Below are 24,266 nucleotides of genomic sequence, written 5' to 3' on the forward strand. Positions count from 1 at the left end.
TTTGCTTTATGCGGAAGTTGTTATACTTATCAATAATTCCACTACGAGTCTGCAAGATTCCTTGACTAAATTGAATGACTGTTGTAATAGACATGGTATGAAGGTCAGCAATAAAAAGACAAAGACAATGAAAACAGTCAGAATCGTTGAAAATATTAACTGCATTGTGAACGGAGAACCTGTGGAACAAGTAAAACATTTCACCTACTTAGGCATGATTTTTAGTGAATATGGTAAATTAAATATGAAAATAGACAACAGAATCAATAAAACTGGTAAATATAGTAGGAAGTCAATTGAATAAATTCATATGGAATAAGAGAGAAATTAGTCAAAACACGAAATTAGTTGTATACAAGACAGTGTTCAAAGCAGTTTTAACTTATGGATCTGAGAGCTGGGTCAGAAGTAAATCACTTGATCAAAGACTACAGACCACAGATATGAGAATCCTGAGAAAGATTAGAGGCATGAACAGATGGCATCAATGGCAATATCATATTAAAAATGAGGATATTAGAAAAGAACTTGACAGTGTTAGCAGAGTTAATCTCGGGTTGTATGGTCATTTAAACAGAATGGGCGAGGAAAGATTGGCAAAACAAGTGTTCTCTGCCAGGTTGGCAGGAAAATGACCCAGAGGAAGGCCAAGATATAGGTGGATTGACACGGTACAAAGTGCCTTAGACGACAGAAATATAAGATTTGATAATATTGGAGTGTTGAGAAGTAACAGACTGATCTGGAGGAAAATTGTAGGTAGGAAGTTAGTAATGATGTAAATTTTTCATGTAGTAATATCATATCCTGTACACCCCTTTAGGGTACATGGCAGGAATTTGATGATGATAGGTTAGTCAATTTAGAAAGTAAAGGTAGTTGGGGGAATAAATGGATGTTTCTATTTGACACGTCCAGGCAGTCTGAAGACTCATTGAGGGAGGTCACCTACTCTTCATCTCCATCTCTCAACCTCATCATCTACACCAATGCCATCTACTGTCCACCACAATCACTATTATTTTCAGACAAACACAAACATCCATGCCCACAGCGGGATTCAAACCTGCAGCCTTTTGGCTGGAGAGTGGATACACTAACCACTTAGCCAACCAGGCCGCAAAAATATTGCTATTTTTATATACTAATGCCAGAAGTATCAGGAAGAAGAGGGATGAGTTTTTGGCATTGAAAATTGATTAGTGCAATTACCAAAAGTTATAGGCATTAGTGAGACGGCTAACTGCTGTTAGCCAAATCTCATAATATACAGTTGGAATAGGCCAGGGAATTTCACAGACATGTGTCACAATTAGTATTAGTATATGTCGAGTGATTACTATTGGGGACATCAACTATTCAGATATAGACTGCAAGGAAGAAACATCACATGGCAGAAAGGAAATAGAATTTATACACCTGCTGAGAGATAATTATTTAGCACAGCATGTGATGGAGGGGACTAGGGGTGGGAGAGTATCGGACCTGGTCATAGTATCAGAAGAGCTATCCATAACCAAGTTGAAAACATTACCTCCAATTGGTGAAAGTGACTATGTGGTTTACTCAGGAAATTGTAAGCCATGATGAATATTCTATCAAGAAAGAATATTTATGGAACTACAAGGCAGGTGATTATGACATGCATTGGAAGAGGCTTAAATCTGTACCATGGCATATAACACTGCATGGTAAGGATGATGGTATTGCATAGGTTATAGGTTAAGGGTCATCTAGAGGAAGCAGTATTAAATTGTATACCTAGGGTAAGGAGGATTAATCGAGTAAGAGGTAGATGGATGAGTAATATCATTAAGAATGAGCAGCAGAAGAAGAAAATGCTGTGGAGGGTATATAAAGAGAAAGATGGCCAGCAAACTATGAACAGTACAAGGCTCAGGCAAGAAAGGTGACCGCAAGGCAAGAATCAGATTATGAGTAGAATCTAGCCGAGCAGGTCAAATGAAATCCCAAAGAGTCCTTTCGTTATGTGGCAAGTAAGAGGAAGAATGACTATGGAAGATTAACCTTAATGAATGACGATGGTCACAAGGAGACAGAAGCAGATAAAATAGTTGAGTTACTGAGTAACTACTTTTCAAGGATACATAATCCTAGTGAGGTTATTGCTTTAACCTATGTGACCCACTAATGTGAGGAACAGAGATGGATGAATTGGAGATTCTTAGGATATTGCAGAATCTCAATGTAAATACAGCTGTGGGATATCAGCTAGGGTTTGCAAGAATGTGCAAGTGAACTGGCATTGCCTTTGACTAGGCTGTTTCATTTAAGTCTCAGTTCTGGTAAATATTTCAAGGGGAGGGCAAAATAATTCCTTTGCATAAGGGAAGTTCTAAGATTGCAGTAGCAAATTATTGACCAATTAGAATCTCCGTTGTGGTGGTAAAAGTACTTGAAAAATTGGTAAAAAAGAGAATTCAAGAATGGGTAGATAAAAATTTGATACTGTATGAGAGTCAACATGGCTTTATGAAGGATCAGTCATGCCTCAGTAATTTACTAACTTTTCATAAATGGGTAATAGCTGAGTTGGATAAAGGAAATGGCTACATTATGATTTTGCTGAATTTTGCAAAATCATTTGACAGAGTACCACAGGATATACTGTTATGCGAATTAGAACAAATGGCTATGGATATGACACTGGTTAAGTGGATAAGAGGGTGGCAGATATCACAAAATGGTATATGGAGGGGCAGAATTGAGACAAAAGCAGGTGACTGGTGGTGTGCCACAAGGTTCAGTGCTGGACCATTGCTGTTTAATTTATACATAAATGATATAGGAAATAAACTGGAAGGAAAATATTCAGTTGTTTGGTGATGATGCTAAATTAGGTAGAGTAATAGTTAATCAAGGTGATGTGTAGAGCTTGCAGGATGATTTCAATAGGCTGTTAATATGAGCAAAAGTTAATGGGTGTCAGTTTAATGTCTAAAAATCTAATGTTATGCACTTTGGGATAAATGGATTACAAGCTGTTTATCACATTAATGGCACTCTATTCCAGGAAATAGATGAAGCTAGAGTTTTGGGGTATGGGTAGATAGATTTAAAGTTTTGAGGAATGTTGCTAAGGAAGTTGTAATTCCTCTTTATAAGGCCTTGATACACCAACATCTGGATTACTGTGCTCAAGTCTGGTCCCCTGGGGATGTTGAAGCAGTGGAGAGGATTCAGAGGAGAGTGACCAAGATGGTGAGTGGCCTATGGAATGTGCCCTATGAGGATAAATTGAAGATGTGTAGATTACAGAAATTGGCTGATAGGAGAAAGAGAGGGAATATGATATAAATATTTAAGTTGCGTAAAGGATTTTATAGAACAGATGCAGGGGAAATGTTTCAGCCTTTTGGCTATAGGGACCAGAACAAGGGGTCATCCCTGGAAGTTGAATAAAGGTGTGGTCAAAAGGATGTGAAGACTAGATTTTTTTTTGCTTGGAGAGTGGTGAATGGGTGCAATCCGTTGCTGGAGTCAGTTATAAGTGCTTTTTCCATTAATGGGTTCAAGGAGAGGTATGATAGTGTTGCATAGATTGGGTCTCCTGCAGTGAGTCTTCAGACTCCATGGAGGTGCCTGTATAATAATAATAATAACATGCTATTGTTATCATTAAGAAATGTGTTAGCAGAAGTAATCTCAGATGGTATGCTCACTTAAACAGAATAGGTGAGGAAAAAATTAGGAAAAGAATGTTCTTTGCCAGGTTGGCAGGAAAACATCCCAGAACAAGACCAAGATGTAGTTAGATTAATACAGTAAAAAGTACCTTAGAATACAGAAATATGAGATATGATAATTCTGTAGTGTTGAAAAATAACAGATTAATTTGGAAGAAAATTGTCAATCGGAAGTTAGTAACGGTGTAACTTTCATGTAGAGTACTACATGAAACTATCACCAACCACAGTTGATGTGTATTTCTGTCAGTGTTTTAGATGAGGTGATGAGAACATGATAGATTACTTTCTCTGTGTTCTTCATCATAACTAGTATTATTAGATAAAAATATGGTCTTTTTTTTTTTACGAGTAGCAGAGCTAATTTTTTTTTTTAATAGGAAGAAACAGTCAACTATACCAAAGACTGACTATCCCAGGAATAACATTGTTGGATTCTGATTATGTAGAGATTAGAGTAATTATTTGGTTCAGAATCCAACATGATCTTCCATCACAAAGGCTAGACTTGTAAATATTATTTAATGTAAACAACTTACTTTACAATTTAATATTCATATAACTACCTTAATTTTGTCTAATATTTAATTAATTAAAGATATATGTATTAATAATGAAAAGACTGTATTAAATATTATTAAGCTATTTTATTTATTACTATGTTAATATAAGAGTTTGTATTTGATAATTTAACTGCACATTAATTGAAATGTAAATATTCTCTATTTATTCCTACTTGTAGAAGTTTAACGTTATGCAATAGCTCAATTTTATTATATTTTGTTTGGTTGTCATGGAGACGTAAGTAAGCGAGCACAAGTTTTGGAACACCATGTGAGGAGAGGGTTTTATTGAAAAGAGTTTTAGAAAGAATAACTAAACATTGTAATAACTAAATTTTGTCTCAATCTATACTTTGGATCCGACATTTAGTTATTACGATGTTCTTAACCTAAAATTAAGTTGCTAGTTGATTTCTAATACAAATATAGAGAAAATTTATATTTATAGACTGTGGCACTCTATATCTGAATTAGTTCAAGAATTGAAGATAAATCAACCCTCAACTATTTCTCCTTAATATATTATTATTATATATACTGGCCGAGTATATTTGACTTACTTAATTTACCCGCTTTGGTTCGAATATTTTATGAATGGTGCAGTAAAAGAGATTCAGGCAAAATACAGCTTTTGATTAACAAAAACAAACATTTAATTTTAAAATCACAAATTTTACACTTAACCTCAAATCAGTAATTAAGATATCACAAACATTTTAACTCCTCAGATAAATTCAATCATACAACTCATACAATGATAAATCTGTTATCTCTATAATACAGTCTTCTCACAGTTCTTTAAGTTCCAAATACGACAAAAATTGCAGTAATATCTCTTCACAAACAAACACTTTTAAATTTACACTTCAGCTAATTTCCGCAATAGTTACTGTTAGTATAAGGAAATTCTAGGATGAACCTCACACACTTCTCTGCAAAGGAATATTAATGGTTGGAATAATCTTACCGATAATCTTCTTTCTTCATAAACTTACACACAAACATTTTTTTTATACTGTAAACACTTTGAGCAGTATAGCACTCATTAAGATAAATCTTCTAAGCAATAACTGAATTAATCATCGGTCACAATACACATAAACAAACGTTCTTGCATGAAGTACTACTGATCACTCATGAATTAAGGCAATACACAATAATTCCTTATCTTGAAGTTTTATATGCACAGTTGTTCATTCCTCCAGTATTCAATTAATTCTTTAGGCATTATAATTCTAAACACAGCTAACGGTAAACTTCAATTTTACAGCCTCTACTATTCTCTAGTTACTTGATGCTTTATTTCAAGATTTTGTATGTCCTTGACAGGTCGGCCCTGAAATTAAATCTCAACTCAAGTATTGCTAGTCTATTTAGTAGCTGTCTTCCGTAGCTATAATTGTCATTCTACAACTTATTAGCTAACCGCCTCTCAACTAGTAGACTTTATTTAACTGCTTGAGTGACTTGCCAACTCGCTATTATCGCACTGTGATTCCCGAATGCCGAATGCTCCGATTCCAACCTAATGCCAATCCTCTCCTTTCTCTCTCTCTCAATCTATTTAATCTCTCCATATTTTCAGCATTCTTCCCTTTTTATATCCATCCACCAGTCTAAATTATTCTAGTGATTTCTTTCTAAAACTCTTTTCAATAAAACCCTCTCCTCACGTGGTGTTCCAAAACTTGCGCTCGCTTATTCACATACGTCTCCATGACAACCAAACAAAATATAATAAAATTGAGCTATTGCATAACGTTGAACTTCTACAAGTAGGAATAAATAGAGAATATTTACATTTCAATTAATGTGCAGTTAAATTATCAAATACAAACTCTTATAATATTAACATAGTAATAAATAAAATAGCTTAATAATATTTAATACAGTCTTTTCATTATTAATACATATATCTTTAATTAATTAAATATTAGACAAAATTAAGGTAGTTATATGAATATTAAATTGTAAAATAAGTTGTTTACATTAAATAATATTTACAAGTCTAGCCTTTGTGATGGAAGATCATGTTGGATTCTGAACCAAATAATAATTACTCTAATCTCTACATAATCAGAATCCAACAAACATCGTAATAACTAAATGTCGGATCCAAAGTATAGATTGAGACGAAATAGGATCCAATAACATCAAATTCCTGATATTACCCTCAGAGGATGTATATCAATATCCTATACACCCCCTGAGGAATATGATGAATATCAGGAATTTGATATTCCTGGTTTAGTCAATGATATTTCCTGGATTTTGATCTGCCATGCAACACCTCTCTAAACAGGATTAGGATGGGTGCCATGGAAGATGTAAATATCTATTATATAAATGGAAAGTTGCCATCAGTCATATTGTGAATGCTCTGTTCTACAAACCATGTCTCATAGTGGAGTCCCATTTCCTGGGGAGGGGGGGGTAGCAGAATTACATCAGGCTACAAAGGGATTAGTGCAGTGGCTGTCCAATTTAAAACTTGATTTGTAATAGGTGTAAATAGCCCTATTTTGCTGTATTTGACTATAGTAATAAATAAATGACTAGGTTTCTGATTTTTCTAAAATTAATTTCTATGAAACAATGCAATTTAGAAACTGATACAATCCTTTCTTTCTGCTGTAATATGAGAAACATTTAATCTTTAATTGATGTAATGTTGAATTTTTTTCATTTTTAATTCTACATATTTGAAAGCACTATAAGCACAATTCCTCCAGCCTGGTTAGCTGATTTATTAGCATACCTACTCTCCAACCAACAGGCTGCACTTTCAAATCCCACTGCGGGCATTGATTTCGCAATTTGTTTTTGATCTTTAGGTTTCAGATGAATTTCATCTCCTGGTGTGAGACCACCAGCCTGCTGCTTGGAGGCCTGAAGTGGCTTGAAAAAGTTCCATGTTTGGTCTTGCGCAGGGTTTCTCAGCTATGTAAAAAAAAAAATAAAATTACAAAAAAGATATATATGTTCATATTATTTACTGACTGAATTCCGAGAATTAGAAAAACAAATTAATTTAATCTAACACACAACATGTTTTGTCATGTTATGTGTTAGATTATTTTTATTTATTTTTTTCTAATTTCTAAATGTTTCTTTATATTTTCTAAATATAAAGAGACATTGTACACTACAATAACATACTATGAACTGAAGCTACAGTCTGGGCTAAAGTTCTATTTTTAGGCATATGCGAGCATGTGACTTCATGAGTGCACCAGTATCTGATGGCAGAGCTATGTGAGTCTGGCAAACTATAACTAAGGTTACTGTTTATGTGAGAAGTCTAGGATAATTTCTTTGGATTCAACTATGCAGCATTCTACTTCATCGTGGCATATATGAATGTTTGATATTGTATTCCAGTCTATTTTGTGTTGGCGGCCTTCATTATTTGTGTTCACTGAGAACAGGACATGGCTTGAGAGGGTGCTTGCTCTGATTCTACTATAAGCGATGTTTCTCTCTGATGTTCTTCGAGACACGGGAAGATGGACTTCTCAGTTTGGCTATAATATGGCTTCCCACAGTCACATATGATTTTATACACACCTGGAAACTGAAGATGGTTGTGAGCTTGTGTTGGTTGATTTAGAATTGACCTGAGTTTAGGAAGAGTGGAAAAGCACGTTTTTATATTAAATTTTTTTCAAAATTCTTCTTAGTTTCTGGGAGAGTGAGTTGATATGTAAAGTAAAGAGATATAACCCTTGGGGTTGTCCTGTGTCTGTGTTGTTTTGAGGATGGTAGTATAGTTGTTTATTGATGGTTTTTGAAGAGTAACCATTATTTGTGAAGGTTCTTTGGAGAAGATGATGTAGTTCATTTTTCTTCTCCTCCTCATCTGACAATATAGACTTGGCCCTATGAGCCAGAGTGGAGATGATATCTAACTTCTGTGTTGGATAGTGGTGTGAGGATGCATGCAGGTATCTATCCATGTGCATTGATTTTCTGAAGATCAAGATTTTTAAGGAGTCAGACATCTTAGTAAGTTTGTCTAGAAACAGCAGAGATCCATTTTTTCAATTTCTTCAATATGTACACACACACACACACACATAAAATTGATTAAAAAAAATAATAAAAATCCTTAGTTCACCTACAGTACCAAATGTACTGTGGGTGAACTAAAAGATTATTTGCAAATCTTTTGTGAGTGGGAGCAACATAAATAAATCTGTGTCTATAGTGCTTAGGATTAAGACTTCACAGTAATTTGTTATAGCAGTTTTTACAATTGTGCATCATCTGTATTTGCAGGGAAATTAGTAACAATTCTTCATGTGTATTTTATTGCATTTAATATAAAATTATTTAACCAGTATCCTATACTTTTTTTTTTAATAATTTCTCATTCCTCTTTTAAAGTGTCTAATTTATTTTCTGTAGAAGGTTAAAGAGCTTGACAATAAGCTCACTGAAGTTCAAGACAAATATGAAGAAACCAAGAAGGAATATCAGGTATAACTTTCACTAAACATGTATCTGGAGATCAAGCAGAATATCTTGTGCATAATTTTATTTTTTAATTTCGTGAAATTTGGACCTACTTTTGGGACTCACATTTGATAGAAATCCATAAATGTACCAAATTCAGTGAATCTTGTACATTGTACAGTTATGCATTTTATGTTCTCTGCAATAGAAAATACCTTGCTAGAAAATATCAAGTAGGAAATGACACTTTGTCCTGTGAAATTTTTTTGAAGGATCGGCATGCATGTTTTGTTTTTTTTACTATATTTTTATTGTAGATAAACAAGCATTTCACAAAATGCTTACCTAAATATTGTGTGCGCCAGCACTTCTTTCAGATAGAAATTTTTAATTTGTTTACCTAAACTATGCAGATATTTCTAGTACATCCTGCTTCTCATTTTATTACAGCTGACTTTATTTCAAGGTTTTACTGAGAATTCATCTTCTGCACTCTTAAAATAAGTAAGAAAAGGAATGTTTGCCTAAACAGTAAATAAATCATGTCACTAAATGGTTAATACTGCATAGCTGGGAGAAGCCTTCACATAGCTTATAAGGGATGTGGAGATTAGAGTGGACATCTGACATAATATTTAATCCTTACTTTACCATGGGACTACAAACCAAATGTAGTTTCAGCCAAAATTTTTCTTTAAATTTACTGAGAATCTATAGTCTGTGGGTATTTTGCACTTGGGGAATTTGTACTTAAACATAATATTTTATTATAGTTCTTTAGTATTCTGTGTGCAATGTTTGAATAATAGCAGCTGCAATTCAGTTTGCCAATTTAAGGACTACATTTTGCACAGCATACTTTGGGATTTTGTGGTATGCAGTACTCACAGCATGCATGCATCCTGGCAGAAATGTGGGAGTGTATTTCTACGTAAAGAATAGAAAATGGAAAGAACATTGATTTAGAAATTAGAATAACAGACTTCAGCAGCATTTCATCAGAAATGGGTGAATACTGACAGAGATGATTAACATGGTCAAGGGTGAAGAAATTGAACAGCATGTGAATGAGAATATAAAATTAAGTAGTGCACCAGGTTTGAAAGATGGTGTAGTTTTGGTAGATGGTGTTAATTGGGAAGATGAATGTTGAGAGAGTAGGTACTTGCAGAGATAGATACACTAAAAGAAGTAGAACGAGAATAAGAAGCATGAAAGAACAGATTAGTAGACTAGAAACAATGTATGTGAAGTGAATCAGTAGGAACAAGTGGGAGTTATGGGAATGATAGAGGGGGAGAGAATAGGAGAACCAGTGGAAGAGAAGAAATGAGAGGAAGGTGAAACAGTGCAAGAACCAAGGATGGAGAGATGGAAGGTAAGTAAGTGGGAAGAGAGAGTTAGTTAGGGATACAGATGAACAAGGGAGGAACAGGGTGGTAAGAGGTGTGATGTATGTAGATTAAATGATCTATGGTGTGTAAGACAGAATGCTGGAGGAGTGTTTGCCTGAAGGAATGGTGTGGCTATGGCAGTTAAGGGAAAGACTGGATGAGATGATTTATGATAGGAGAAATGATTTGAGAGACAGTGTGAATCGAGAGTTTAGAGATCTGAGGTTCATGCTTGAGCCAAGGAAAAGAACATCAGTAACAATTAGTATGATATCCAGAATGTGTGAAAGAGGATTGGATTATGCAGATGCTTGCAGAGCATTTCAGCACAGAAAGGAACTGTATGTGAGAGGTGGCTTGCATTTGAATGAAGGATGTAGGCACCTGGAGAAAATGTTTGTTCTCCAAACAAGTCAGCGTGTCAATGTAGGGAAACTAGAATTATCAGGGTGGATGGTAGCAGGGGCGGCCTCTTATGGGAATAGTTTCTTGGGAGAAGGGGGGGGTAATATATCATGTAATGCTGAATCCAATGGAGTCTGGAGGAAATAATGACAAAAGAAATAGTGACAGTGCATTCATGATTCTTTATACTAATGCCAGCTGATAACCTCAGCCTGTTTAAAGGTTATTGGGTTTGCTGAGACAGTTGACAGAAAATGATATACTGACAATAATAGAAGTAGCAGGGTATAAGGGAAGATAGGATGGGGAGAGGAGTACTGCTGCTGATAGCAGATGAATTGCAACCAAAAAGAATAGGTGAGAGGATGGCTATTCATTTGAAGCAATCTGGTGTGAGATTAACATGAGTCAAAATATACAGTTGTTGTTGTTGCTATAGCCTAGGGAGTTCCACAAATGACCTGGAAGACATGTATTGCCAAATTAGTATAATAAGTACAGGTCGAGTGATTATTATGGGGACATCAACTATGGGGGGATGTAGACTGAAAGAACACATGGCAGGAAGGAAATATAATTTATACACATGATGAGAGAGAGAGATAATTACTCAAGGCAGCATATAATGGAGGGGACTAGAGGTGGAAGGGTATTAGACCTGGTCATAAGATCAGATCTATCCATAACCATGGTGACAACATTGCCACCTTGTGAAAGTAATCATGTGGTTTTCTTGAGAGATTGTAAAACATGAGGATTATTCTATCAAGAAGGGATATTTGTGAAACTACAAGGAAGACGATTGACATGCTTAGGGAGAGGCTTAAATCTGTACCATGGCATATAACACTGCAGGGTAAGGATGATAGTAGCACATAGGATATAGGTTAAGAGTCATCTAGAGCAGCACTTCCCAAACTGGGGGTCCGTAAGTTTTGTTGAGTGGGAGGGGGGAAATAATGAAAACAAATTTAAAATGTTTTAAGACTAAGTAGATTTTTTTTTTTAATCTTAAAAGAAACGTATTTAATTTTTATTATGGGACCTGTTCATGAAAGTTTGCCAACAGGAAAATATACCCGAGGAATGGAGGGAGAGTACTTTTGTTCCCATCTACAAGGGTAAAGGGGATGCACAAGACTGTAAAAATTACAGAGGAATAAAGTTGATGTCCCACACAATGAAGATCCTAGAAAGGGTTCTTGATGGTAGATTGAGGGAGGAGGTGGAGATTGCAAAGGAACAATTTGGCTTCATGCCTGGTAGATCAACAACAGATGCTATCTTTGGGTTACGACAGATGATGGAAAAATATCGAGAGAAACAAAGGGAGCTACATCTGGTATTTATTGATCTGGAGAAAGCATACGATAGAGTGCCAAGGCAAGAAGTCTGGAGGTGTCTGAGGGAGAAGAAGGTGCCGGAGAAATATGTCAGGTTGGTGCAGGAAATGTACAGAAATGTGAAGACAAGTGTTCGGACCTGTTTGGGACAGACAGAAAGTTTTCAAGTAACAGTTGGCTTGCATCAAGGGTCAGCATTAAGTCCGTTTCTGTTTAATATTGTGATGGAGGTGGTAACAGAGGAGGTGAGAGAAGATGCACCTTGGACAATGTTGTATGCAGATGACATCTTGCTGTGTGTAGATACAAGAGAAGAAGCGGAAACTAAACTGGAAAGATGGAGAAAAGTACTGGAAGAGAGAGGTATGAGACTGAGCAGAAGTAAGACAGAGTATATGTGTTGCGCAGTGGGCGGTGGCCAGGAGACAGACCTGGAGCTGGAAGGAAATGTCATCAGGAAGGTGAGAGACTAGATACTTAGGTTCGACAGTGGAAGAAGATGGAGGAGGTGAGAAGGAAGTGGGATGCAGGATATAAGCAGGTTGGAGGAACTGGAGGGAGATGGCTGGAGTGTTATGTGATAAGAGGGTGCCGATCAATCTGAAAGGCAAAATTTATAGGACAGTAGTGAGGCCAGCTATGACATATGCTATAGAAACTGTGGCCCTGAGGAAAAATAACATCAGCAGGATGGAAGTAGCAGAGATGAGAATGCTTAGGTGGATGTGCGGTGTGACCAGAAAGGATCGTCTGAGAAATGACTATGTCAGGGGAACAGTGAAAGTTACGAACTTAGGAGCGAAAATACAGGAGGCAAGGTTGAGATGGTTTGGTCATGTGATGAGGAGGGAGGACGAATATGTGGGAAGAAGGGTCATGCAGATGGATGTGCAAGGAAGGCGGAAGCGTGGGCGGCCAAAGAAGAGATGGAGGGAGCTGGTAGAAGAGGACTTGAAGATGGAGAACTTGGATGTGGTGACAGCCCAAGACAGGAAGGTGTGGAGGAGACTCATAACAAACAGTGACCCCACTTAAGTGGGAGAAGCTGCAGAAGAAGAAGAAGATTATTTCTTTTTTTGTTCTTTTTTATATTTTAATGGAAAAAATCACACATTGGTGTTGGTTCACAAATTTTGCTTCCTGCGTATTTCCTGCGTATTTCATATAAGTTTCATTTCAAAGGTATTGATAAGAAACACAAAAAGATTACAAATGCAAAATCGTGAATATAAATTGTATTGATTATATTTATGTTTATATTAAGATTTTTTTTCAATGGGGGCCGTGAAATATTTTAATTTTTCCAAAGTGGGCTTTGGCATCCATAAGTTTGGAAAGCACTGATCTAGAGGAAGCAGTATTAAATTGTATACCTAGGATAAGGAGGGTTAATCAAGTAGGAGTTGGATGGATGAGTAATATCATTAGGAACGAGCAGCAGAAGAAGAAAATGCTGTGGAGGGTATATAAAGAGAAAGATGGCCAGCAAACTCATGAACAGTACAAGGCTCAGGCAAGAGAGGTGACCAGCAAGCAAGAATCAGAGTATGAGAAGAATCTAGCCAAGCAGGTCAAACGAAATCCCAAAGAGTTCTTTCATTATGTGGCAAGTAAGAGGAAGAATGAGTATGGAAGATTAACCTTAATGAGTGATGAAGGTCACCAGGAGACAGAAGCGGATAAAATAGTTGAATTACTGAGTAACCACTTTGCAAGGATACATAATCCTAGTGAGGTTATTGCTTTAACCTATGTGACCCACTAATGTGAGGAACAGAGATGGATGAATTGGAGGTTCTTAGGATATTGCAGAATCTCAATGTAAATACAGCTGTGGAATTAGTGGGATATCAGCTAGGGTTTTGCAAGAATGTGCAAGCGAAATAGCACTGCCTTTGACTAGGCTGTTTCATTTACGACTCAGCTCTGGTAAGGTTCCAAGGGAGCAGAAAGAGGGCAATATAATTCCTTTGCATAAGAGAGGTTCTAAGACTACAGTAACAAACAAATTATAAGCCAATCACTATATCCGGCATGGTGGTAAAAGTACTAGAAAAATTATTAAAAAAAATCAAGAATGGATAGATAAAAATATGATACTGTATGAGGGTCAACATGGTTTTGTGAAGGGCTAGTCATGCCTTTAGTAATTTACTAACTTTTTATAATAGAGTAACAGCTGAGTTGGGTAAAGGAAATGGCTACACGATGATTTTGCTGGATTTTGCAAAGCTATTTGACAGAATACCACATTGAAGTCTGTTACACAAATTAGAAGAAATGGGTATGGGTGTGACACTGGGTAAGTGGATAGGAGGGTGACTGCTGGACATATATCAAAAGTGGTATATGGAGGAGCAGAATGAAAGTGAAAGTAGGTGACTAGTAGTGTGCTGCAAAGTTCAGTGCTGGGACTATTGCTGTTTAATTTGTACATAAATGATGTAGGAAATGACCTGAAAGGATACATTCAGTTGTTTGCTGATGATGCAAAATTAGAGTAATAGTTAATCAAGGCGATGTGGAAAGGTTGCAGGACAATTTAAATAGGCTGTCAGTATGGGCAAAAGTTAATGGGTGTCAGTTTAATGTCGAGAAATCTATAGTTATTACTTAAATAAAGAGCCAATAGACTTCATTTTTGGCGATGTAGCATTATTTAAGTTAAGGGGATATTAAATCCCACATTGTTTCAAAACCGAATAAGAAACTCAAAGATCGGAATCAAAGAGTTTCATGCCGAATATAGTATAGTAAACTACGAAAGTATTGGCAGATACTAGCATAAGCTAAAGCACGGAGTACGTAGTACGTAGTACAAACTAGGGCAACTCGTAGCAAAGGTAGGTAAAGCTCTGATCACTATTCTTAGTATTTCCCATAATGCAAAACACATCTCCTAGGAGATGTATGATGTTATACATTATGGTGGAAGGTCACTACCCAGACGGGTTTCGACCTTTATTGGTGCCCTAGTTTGTACTACGTACTCCATGCTTTAGCTTATGCTAGTATCCACCAGTACTTTATAGTTTACTATACTATATACTATATTCGGCATGAAACTCCTTGATTCCGATCTTTGAGTTTCTTATTCGGTTTTGAAACAATGTGGGATTTAATATCAACTTAATTTAAATAATGTTACATCGCTGAAATGAAGCCTATTGGCCTTTTAAGTAATTTAATGGGCGCACCTGTTTGACAACTCGTATAGCAGAGTATCTACGTTCTTTTCGCTATACCCTCAGTATTAATTTGGTCTACCTACTCACCGATGAGACCTCAATAATCAAAGGTCAAAACCAGTCTGGGTAGTGACCCTCCACCATAATGTATAACATCATACATCTCCTAGGAGATGTGTTTTGCATTATGGGAAATACTAAGAATAGTGATCAGAGCTTTACCTACCTTTGCTACGAGTTGCCCTAGTTTGTACTACGTACTCCGTGCTTTAGCTTACGCTAGTATCCGCCGATACTTTTATAGTTTACTATACTATATTTGGCATGAAACTCTTTGAATCCAATCTTTGAGTTTCTTATTCGGTTTTGAAACAATGTTGGATTTAATATCCCCTTAATTTTAATGATGTAAAGTTATGTATTTTGGGATAAATAGATTTGGAATACAAGCAGTCTATCACAATTATGACACTGTACTCGAGGATATAGATGAAGTTAGAGATTTAGGGGATGGTGGTAGACAGAGTTAAAGTTTAGAGGACATATTGCTAAGGTAACCCATAAGATTCTTGACTGTTAAAGAACACCTTAAAATGTAGAGATAAGGAAGTTGTCATTTCTCTTTAACTTGGCATTAGTAAAGTGGGCTGTCACAGACCCCAAAGATTTTAAATTGACTATAACTTTTTAACGTGTGCCAGTGAGTCATTCCTCAGTATAGCTTCCCCTCCCGTAACCTGCTACGCGACACTATATATGACAGTCTGTTGTGTGCAAGCAAGTTTAGTGTGCAGAGATGTAAAGTGTGCTGGAGTCCACCAGACCCCACTCAAGGAATTTTCATGATGTGGCCAGTAGGAGGAGAAATGATTATGGGAGAATGACATTGGATAAAAATGAGATAGTGACCGATGCAAAGGAGATGGTGAAGTTGTTCAGTGAATACTTTATTGGGGTATTTAATCCTGGAAAAGTAGGTTTTAATACTAGGGGGATAGGGCAGGTTCGAGGTTTAGAAGTGCAAGAAGAGTGTGTTTCAAATACTGAGTCCTCTGAATGTCAAACCAATGGGACGGATGGATATGGATTTATATGATACACTACATTATTTGGGTGGGTCTTTGAGACCCCACCTTACCATTTTTGTTACTTTTTCCCACCTCACCAGTGCCAGGTTAAGACTTAGATAAGTTCACATCTGGATTACTCTGTTCAAGTCTGGTCCCCTTGGTTTCTTGGGAATAAGGAAGCAGTGGAGAGAATTCAGAGGCAAGTGACCAAGATGGTGAGTGGCCTGTGGAATGTGCCCTATGATGATAGATTGAAGGTGCATTGGTTGCAGAAGTTGGTTAATAGGAGAAAAAGAGGGGATATGATAGAAATATTTAAGTTGCTTAAAGGGTTTTATAAGATATATGTAGGGGCAGGATTTGTAGGGCGATGGCACTAATGAGAGCATATGGTTAAGGTGGACAGGGCAGGATATTTAGTGGGTGGTGATATAGGCCAAGGAGCCTAGAGGGTGAAGTTCAGGATGTTTAGTTAGTTGAGTTTGGCAAGTGCAAAAAAGAATGATTGTTATGGGAGATTTTATCATTAGCAGTATAGATTTGGAAAAAGAAACTGCATGTAGTAGTTAGGGAGTGGAATTTTTGATTGGTAAATGTCTTATGCAACATGTAGTACATTGCATAACACAGTGTTCAAGAGTTTTGGATTTGGTCATAGCATCTGAAGATGTAATGTAACTGAGATGTGAGAGTGACCATGTAATTTTGACTTGGAAGATGAACAGACATGCAGGAGTATCAAAGAGAAAGGAACCTATGTGGAATTATAAGGCAGGTGATTATGATGATTTTAGAAATCATGGGGAAGTTCCATGATGGAGAGTCTGGGTGGGTGATGTCATCATTGCTCAGGAACTGGTGAAGAAATATTTATCAGCAAGGTCAAGTTGTATACTGTGAGTGAAAAAGAGAACATAATTTGGTGTAAAGTCAATGACAATCAATATGAAATTGGAACTGTAGGTGAAAAAGAGGTTATGGAAGAGATAGGCATGGAGAGCAGATTCATGAGAATATGACTTAGACCAGTAGAGTAACAAGTGTGGTAAGGAAATCAAAACTGGAATATGAGAAGAGATTGACCCTGAGATCGAAAGAAAATCTCAAGGAATTTTCATGATGTGGCCAGTAGGAGGAGAAATGATTATGGGAGAATGACATTGGATAAAATTGAGATAGTGACTGATGCAAACGAGATAGTGAAGTTGTTCAGTGAATACTTTATTGGGGTATTTCATCCTGGAAAATTAGGTTTTAATACTAGAGAGATAGGGCAGGTTCGAGGTTTAGAAGTGCAAGAAGAGTGTGTTTCAAATACTGAGGCCTCTGGATGTCAAAGCAATGGGAATGGATAGAATTTCCCCATAGGTTTTGAGAGAATGTGCTAGAGAACTGAAAGATCTGGTGAACTGGCTTTTCAGTGAAAGTCTGACAATGGGAAAGTTGCCCAAGGAGTGAAAGGAGGGTAAAATACTGCCCTTGCTAACAGTTGTAGTTAATGCAATTGCACTATTTCTCATTAGTAGTTAAGATTTTGGGGAAATTAATGAGCAATCATTAACAGCATTGAGCAGATGAGGTTATTGCTATCTGTGAGAGTCGAAATGTATTTGTTAAGGGATTCTGATTGCCTTTTATAATAATAGAAGTTAATGAGGGGGGGGGGGGGCATAATCTGCCTTTTATTTTACATTCATTTGACATAGTTCTACGTGATTAGCTCATATTTAATTTGCAGCACATGGGTTTAGATGTCAGGTTAGTGAATTGGATTGGGGATTGGCTGTCTGATAGGTATCAGTTGTGTATGAGAGAGAGAGATTTGCAAGAGGATTTGAATAAGCTGAACAGATGTAGGAAAATGAATGGGGATGTCGGTTTAATTCAGGTTTGGGACACATCAATGGGAAGCTGCATACTCTGGAGGAAGTGGGAGAGGCAAGAGATATTGTGGTGATATTGATAGAAACCTGAAATTCAGGGAACATATTACAAAGGTGTGAAGCTAACCCAGAGGATTGCTGCAATACTGAGAAGGATGCTGACCTACAGAGATAAGAGTTGTTGTTCCATTTTATAAAGCATTGATCAGACCACACTTTGACTATTGTGCTCAAATTTGGTCCCCAGGATAAGAAGGGAATAAATTACTCATGGAAAGAGTGCAGAGGCAGATATCAAAGATCAGGACTGAACAATGTTAGTTAGGAGGGATAGGCTGAGGGAATATGGACTGTGCAGAGTTTGGTAGATAGAGGTGATGTGTGAGACTTTTTAACTGTTGATAGGTAATTACATGGTTGACACCGGGGAGTTTTCATTTGGTGGAACAGGAAGAAGCGAGGGCAAGGAGCCATTCTGGAAGTTGTGGGCAAGAGGATAAGGAGTGGTTTCTTTGCATGGAGAGTGGTTGAACTGTGAAATGCTTTGCCTGAGAGTGGTGTCATTGGGTACAAGAAGTGGTATGATAGACTGTTTTCTCTGGTGGGCCTCCCACAATGAGTCTTGTGACTCAACAGAGGCCTGAATCATCATAATGTTTCCACTACTTCTGGTGACATTAAAATGGAAGACATCTGAGAATATCTATATTGGCATATATCTTTGCAATGTTTTGAGAAGCCTGCCAAATATGGAAATGGAGCCATCATCCATTTCATTCTTATTTAAAACACAAAAGCCATTTGAAAGTCTTTCAATTTATGAGAATGTGGAAAGAGTGTGCATAGGTAGGTAAGAAAAATGATATCAAGTTATGACAATGGAATGAGGAATATGAACTGCAAAGTTTGGTAAATAGAGGTGATACAATTGAGACATTCACTCTGTTGAGAGGTATTTGGTGTCGAAACTGAGTTCTTTCATTTGGTGGAACAGGGGGAAGGAACAAGGACAAGTAGGGGACCAACCCTGCAAGTTGCAGAAGGAAACTGTGAGCCAGAGGGTGAGGAGTGGTTTCTTTGCATGGAGGATGGTTGAACTGTGGAATGCATTGCCTGATAGGATGGTGAGAGCACAAATAGTGAATGAGTTCAAGGAGTGGTATGAAACTTTTGTGCTTTCTAATGTGAGCATTTCACAATGAGTCTTGTGACTCCATGGAGGTCCTGAATCATATATCTTTTTATTTATTGACTGAAATTAGCTATCATATTAGCTGGGATGCTGTCCATTTATGATGAATAGCAAACATTCATCTCTTGGAACAACCTAACTTCACTACAATTGAAAATAGGCACCATCAGTGTAAATCCCTAATCTTCTGAACAGGAATTCTTCACTGTTTAGATTATATTTGGTCATTCAAACATATAATTAAATTGTAATATATATTGATCTTTAATTGAACATGATTTATAAACATCTAATACCAACAATTTTTGCCAACGGGACTGTCCGGCTTCTTCAGGACTTATAATGGTAAGAGAAAAAACTCAAAGTGGCTAGTACAGAGAAAATGGAGTAACACTATCGTATAAATTAAACATTAAAACAGAACGCATAACATTACACGCATGGAACGTGTTGTGTTAGTCACTGTTATGAGAGCACATTCTGTAGTTTGAGCAAAATTAAATTTTGGCAGACTGAGTGATCTTATTAAGGTTTTCCATATGTCAGCTATTATCATTCCCTGATTTCTGTTAAGATTTTCTCCAGAATGGAGGACTACAACGGCTTCTTTGAAATTTCTACAACGGAAATCTTCTAGATAAGGCATGGAGCTGCTATCCCAATCAATGGTATGGTTAGTAATCGCTAAATGATGTGCTAGACCTGAGTTGTCTCTTCTGTGGTTATTAACATCTCCTATGTGTTCTTTTTTTTGAGGCTTCTCAACGTCTGTCCTATATTGTTTAGACCACAAGCACATGGGACGTTGTACACTCCAGCGTGTTTGAAAAAAAGGATTAATGTCTTTTGACGATCTTAAAACGTGACAGACAGACAGACTTGACTGGTTTGAACGCAACTCTGATGTTGAAAGGTTTAAAAAGTTTTGCAATCTTCTCGGACATTGTACCTGCATAAGGAATAACTAAGGATGAACTGTATCGAGATGATGGTAGATTGTTGTGCTGGTGGTGGGGGGTTTGTATGAAGAATCTTGTTGATTAGATTCTTTGGATAGCTATATTTTATTAATGTCTGATATATGAGTAATTTCATGATAGGGTTCTTTTACCTTCTGAGATGATGTTCATAGCTCTATTTTTGAGCCATATGTATTATGCTGAGCTTCTGGGGAATATGGTGAGTTGACTTAAATGAAGGTAGCATCCAGTGTGTGTGTGTGTGTGTGTGTGTGTGTGTGTGTGTTGGTTTGTGGTAGACTGTTAGTTTTATATGTCCATCTGCTAGTTGCTTGATTAGGGTATCCAAAAATGGTAATTGATTATCTTTTTCCAATTCCAAAATGAATTATATTTTTTGATGGAGAGAATTAATTTTGGTTAAAAATTCAAAAGAGCTGTTTTTGTGTGCCTACAAATTATGAAGACATCATCTACATACCTCCACCACACTAAAAGTTTTGGGTCTAATTTTGAGAGGATGTCTGTTTCTAGCTTTTCCATGAACAGATCTGCACAGGGTGGCGAAAGGGGACTGCCCATAGTTAAGCCATTTAGTTGCTTATATATCGTTTCATTCCATTTGAAATAATTAGATTTAAGGCATTGACGACAAAGGTGAGCTGTATCTTCAAGGAAGAGATTGTATAGGAACACCGATGACATCTTCTACTGGATGTTGGTAAATAAAGATACTATGTCCAAGCTAATGAGTATGTCTGTCTTTAAGATCTGTCTTTAATCTAAACAATGAATAGACTCGATGAAGATATGAAGCAAAAGGTACGTTATTTTGAGAAACTCAAATGCAAAAACGCTAGACTTCTCAACCATCTAACTTTCTTAAAAAGATGCAGAAACTTTAACATTCAAAGAACAATTCCACTCAAGAAGAGTGAAAAGAATATGTACTAATGCATCTCTGGTCCTATTACGTGAAAGAATACAACACGTAAGAGTTGAACTTAACACAATAGACCTTTTGTGCTTCCGAACTTTTTGAAGTTATTTCTAATAACATAGAGAGCAACTTATGGACACTAATAAGATGATTTACAACAGTTTCAGCAAAAGCTTTTCTAATTTGTAAAAAAAAACTCAAATCAAAAAATTCAACACTATATGAAAAGTATTACAACTCTGTACCAAGCCTTCATGATGAAAAAGTGATTTTTAACCTTTCAGACCATGTATTAACTCAACCAGTAACTGAAATACTTAAGAAAGGATTCAATTTCGTTATCGTCCCAGATCATATTCCTAAGGTCGACACCATCAGTAACATAGAGAAAGCACTCTCATCCTTTTCAGAAACAATGGTAAATGATCTGAGATTATCCTTTTGCTATTATCCTTTCAACTTCAAAGCCACCTAATCTAAACATAACACCCCAAGAAAAAAGAGCTCTCTCAAATTTGAAAAAGGATAAACAAATAACTATCTTAAAAGCAAACAAAGGTAATGCCACAGTCATATTAAACACTAAGGACTACATAGCCAAGATTGCAGAATTACTATCAGACCCATCAACATATCACATATTAGAGTCGGACCCAACATAGAAAAACTACAAGGACACTGACAACTTATTACAGAACATGACTAGTTGGTCCACAGACTTGCAATGAAATCTGAAGTCACTACACCCATTGACGTCACGATTGTATGAAGCCCTGAAAGTCCACAAAAGTGGAGTTACACTACGCCCTATCATTGACGGAAGAAATGCTCCCACATATTTATTGAACTCTTACATATGAATTGGACACTTACATTAAGAATTCGAAGCACTTTATTGAAAAATTGAAAAACATCTCGATCTTAAAGACAGACAATCTTGCTAGCTTGAATGTGGTATCTTTATTTACCAACATCCCAGTAGAAGTTATCGGTATCCTATACAATCTCTTCCCTGACGATACGGCTCACCTTTGTCGTCACTGCCTTAAATCTAATTATTTTAAACGGAATGAAATGATATATGAGCAACTAAATGGCTCAACTATGGGCAGTCCCCTTTCGCCGCCCTGTGCAGGTCTGTTCATGGAAAAGCTAGAAAGAGACATCGTCTCAAAATTAGACCCAAAACCTTTAGTGCGGTTGAGATATGTACACGATGTCTTCATAATATGGAGGGGCACAAAAACAGCTCTTTTGGACTTTTTAACCAAAATTAATTCTTTCATCAAAAAATACAACTCACTTTGGTACTGTAAAAAGATAATCAACTGACATTTTTGGATCCCCTAATCAAGAAACTAGCAGATGGACATATCAAACTAAGTCTACTGCAAACCAACACACACACACACTGGACCGCTCCCTTCATTTCAGGTCAACTCACCATATTTCCCAGAAGCTCAGTATAATACATATGCTCAAAAATAGAGTTATGTATTATGCTGAGCTTCTGGGAAATATGGTGAGTTGACCCGAAATGCCACAGTAAATTTTAAAGGCTAGATATTAATCATCATCTCAGAAGGATCTTTCCTCTGAGATGATGAGTAATTTCATCATCTCAGAAGAAAAATAACTCTATGATGAAATTACTCATATATCAGAGGCATTAATAAAAAATGGCTATCCAAAGAATCGAATCAAGAAGATTCTTCATAGAATTTCCCCCCCCCCCCAAAAAAAAAAAAAAAAAAAAAACACAACCTACCATCACTCAATACAGTTCATCCTTAGTTATTCCTTATTCAGGTACAATGTCCAAGAAGATCGCAAACCTTTTTAAAACTTTCAACATCAGAGTTGCGTTCAAATCAGTCAAGACTGTCCATCACATTTTAAGATCGCCAAAAGACGTTAATCCTTTTTTCTAACATGGTGGAGTGTACAACATCCCATGTGCTTGTGGTCTAAACTATATAGGACATACGTCGAGAAGCCTCGAAATCCAAAAAGAAGAACATATAGGAGTTGTTAATAACAACAGAACAGACAACTCAGATCTAGCCCATAATGGTATGGTTAGTAATCACATTTAGTGATTACTAACCATACCATTGATTGGGAAAGCAGCTCCATGCCTTACCAAGAAGAAGATTTTCATTGTAGTTCTGGAGAAAATCTTAACAAAAACAAGGGAATGATAATAGCTGACGTATGGAAAACCTTAAGATCACTCAGTCTGCCAGAATTTAATTTCACTCAAAACTACAGAATGTGCTCTCATAACAGTGACTAACACAACATGCTCCTTCCTTGTAATGTTACGTGTTCTGTTTTAATGTTTAATTTATACGATAGTGTTACTCCATATTCTCTGTACTAGACACTGAGTTTTTTCTCTTACTGAAGAAGCCAGACAGCCCCGTCAGCAAAACTTGTTGGTATTAGATGTTTATAAATCATGGTCAATTAAAGATCAATATATATTACAAAGGAATTCTTCACATTAGTAATGGATCCCAGGTACTTGAACTTGCTGACTTCCTCAATTCTTTCTCCATTAAGGTACTCTTGTTTCTCAGGAGCTTTCCTGTCTGTATTTTAAGAATCATAATTTTTGTCTTACTAGGATTGGGCTGAAGTGTCCTGTTTTACTGATCCTAACTTTGTCAAGAATTTGTCCTAGTTCTTCCTTGTCATTACAGTGGAGTATTGTATGATCAGCATACCTCAGATTGCTGATCAATCTACCACCTATCCGAATTGCTGTCTTGAGCTCATCCAATCTACACGCATGATGGCCTTAGCATAGATACTAAATAAGTGAGGAGAAAGTAGACATCCTTGCCTGTCTTGCTTTCCAGCATGAAGCCAGTTAATTCAATACCTGTTCTTACATTGGCTTCTTGCTCCTTGTACAAGTTAGCTATCAGCCTGATAGTGTGTTGAGGAAAACCCATACTTCCCACAGTTTCACATGCAAAATACAATCAAAAATCAACACTAAGAAACACGTTACCAGAGAGAGTCTGAATTCTTAACACTTTTCTATAATCTATCTAAAGCAAAGGTTCTGATCTCTGGTGCTCCTATGTGTTTCTAAAACCTGCTTATTCCTCAGCCATCTGCCTAGACTTTGGTCTCAGTCCTATGTAGAATAATCTTTA

General features: G+C 36.6%; 1 protein-coding gene across 1 annotated transcript in view; it reads left to right on the top strand.

Annotated features, from left to right (window-relative positions):
* The window catches only part of LOC150101893 (citron Rho-interacting kinase-like), a 594,274-nt gene that overhangs the window by 251,665 nt on the left and 318,343 nt on the right, over window positions 1-24,266 (top strand). Inside the window, exon 20 of the mRNA XM_090400165.1 lies at window positions 8,678-8,749. Within this exon, the coding sequence (XP_090256291.1) occupies window positions 8,678-8,749 (72 nt within the window). The remainder of the gene's footprint in view (window positions 1-8,677; window positions 8,750-24,266) is intronic.

This window comes from Typopeltis vanoorti, chromosome 11 (genome assembly GCF_054136105.1).
Source record: "Typopeltis vanoorti isolate ZY-2024b chromosome 11, IOZ_Tvanoo_1.0, whole genome shotgun sequence".
Lineage (NCBI taxonomy): Eukaryota > Metazoa > Arthropoda > Arachnida > Uropygi > Thelyphonidae > Typopeltis > Typopeltis vanoorti.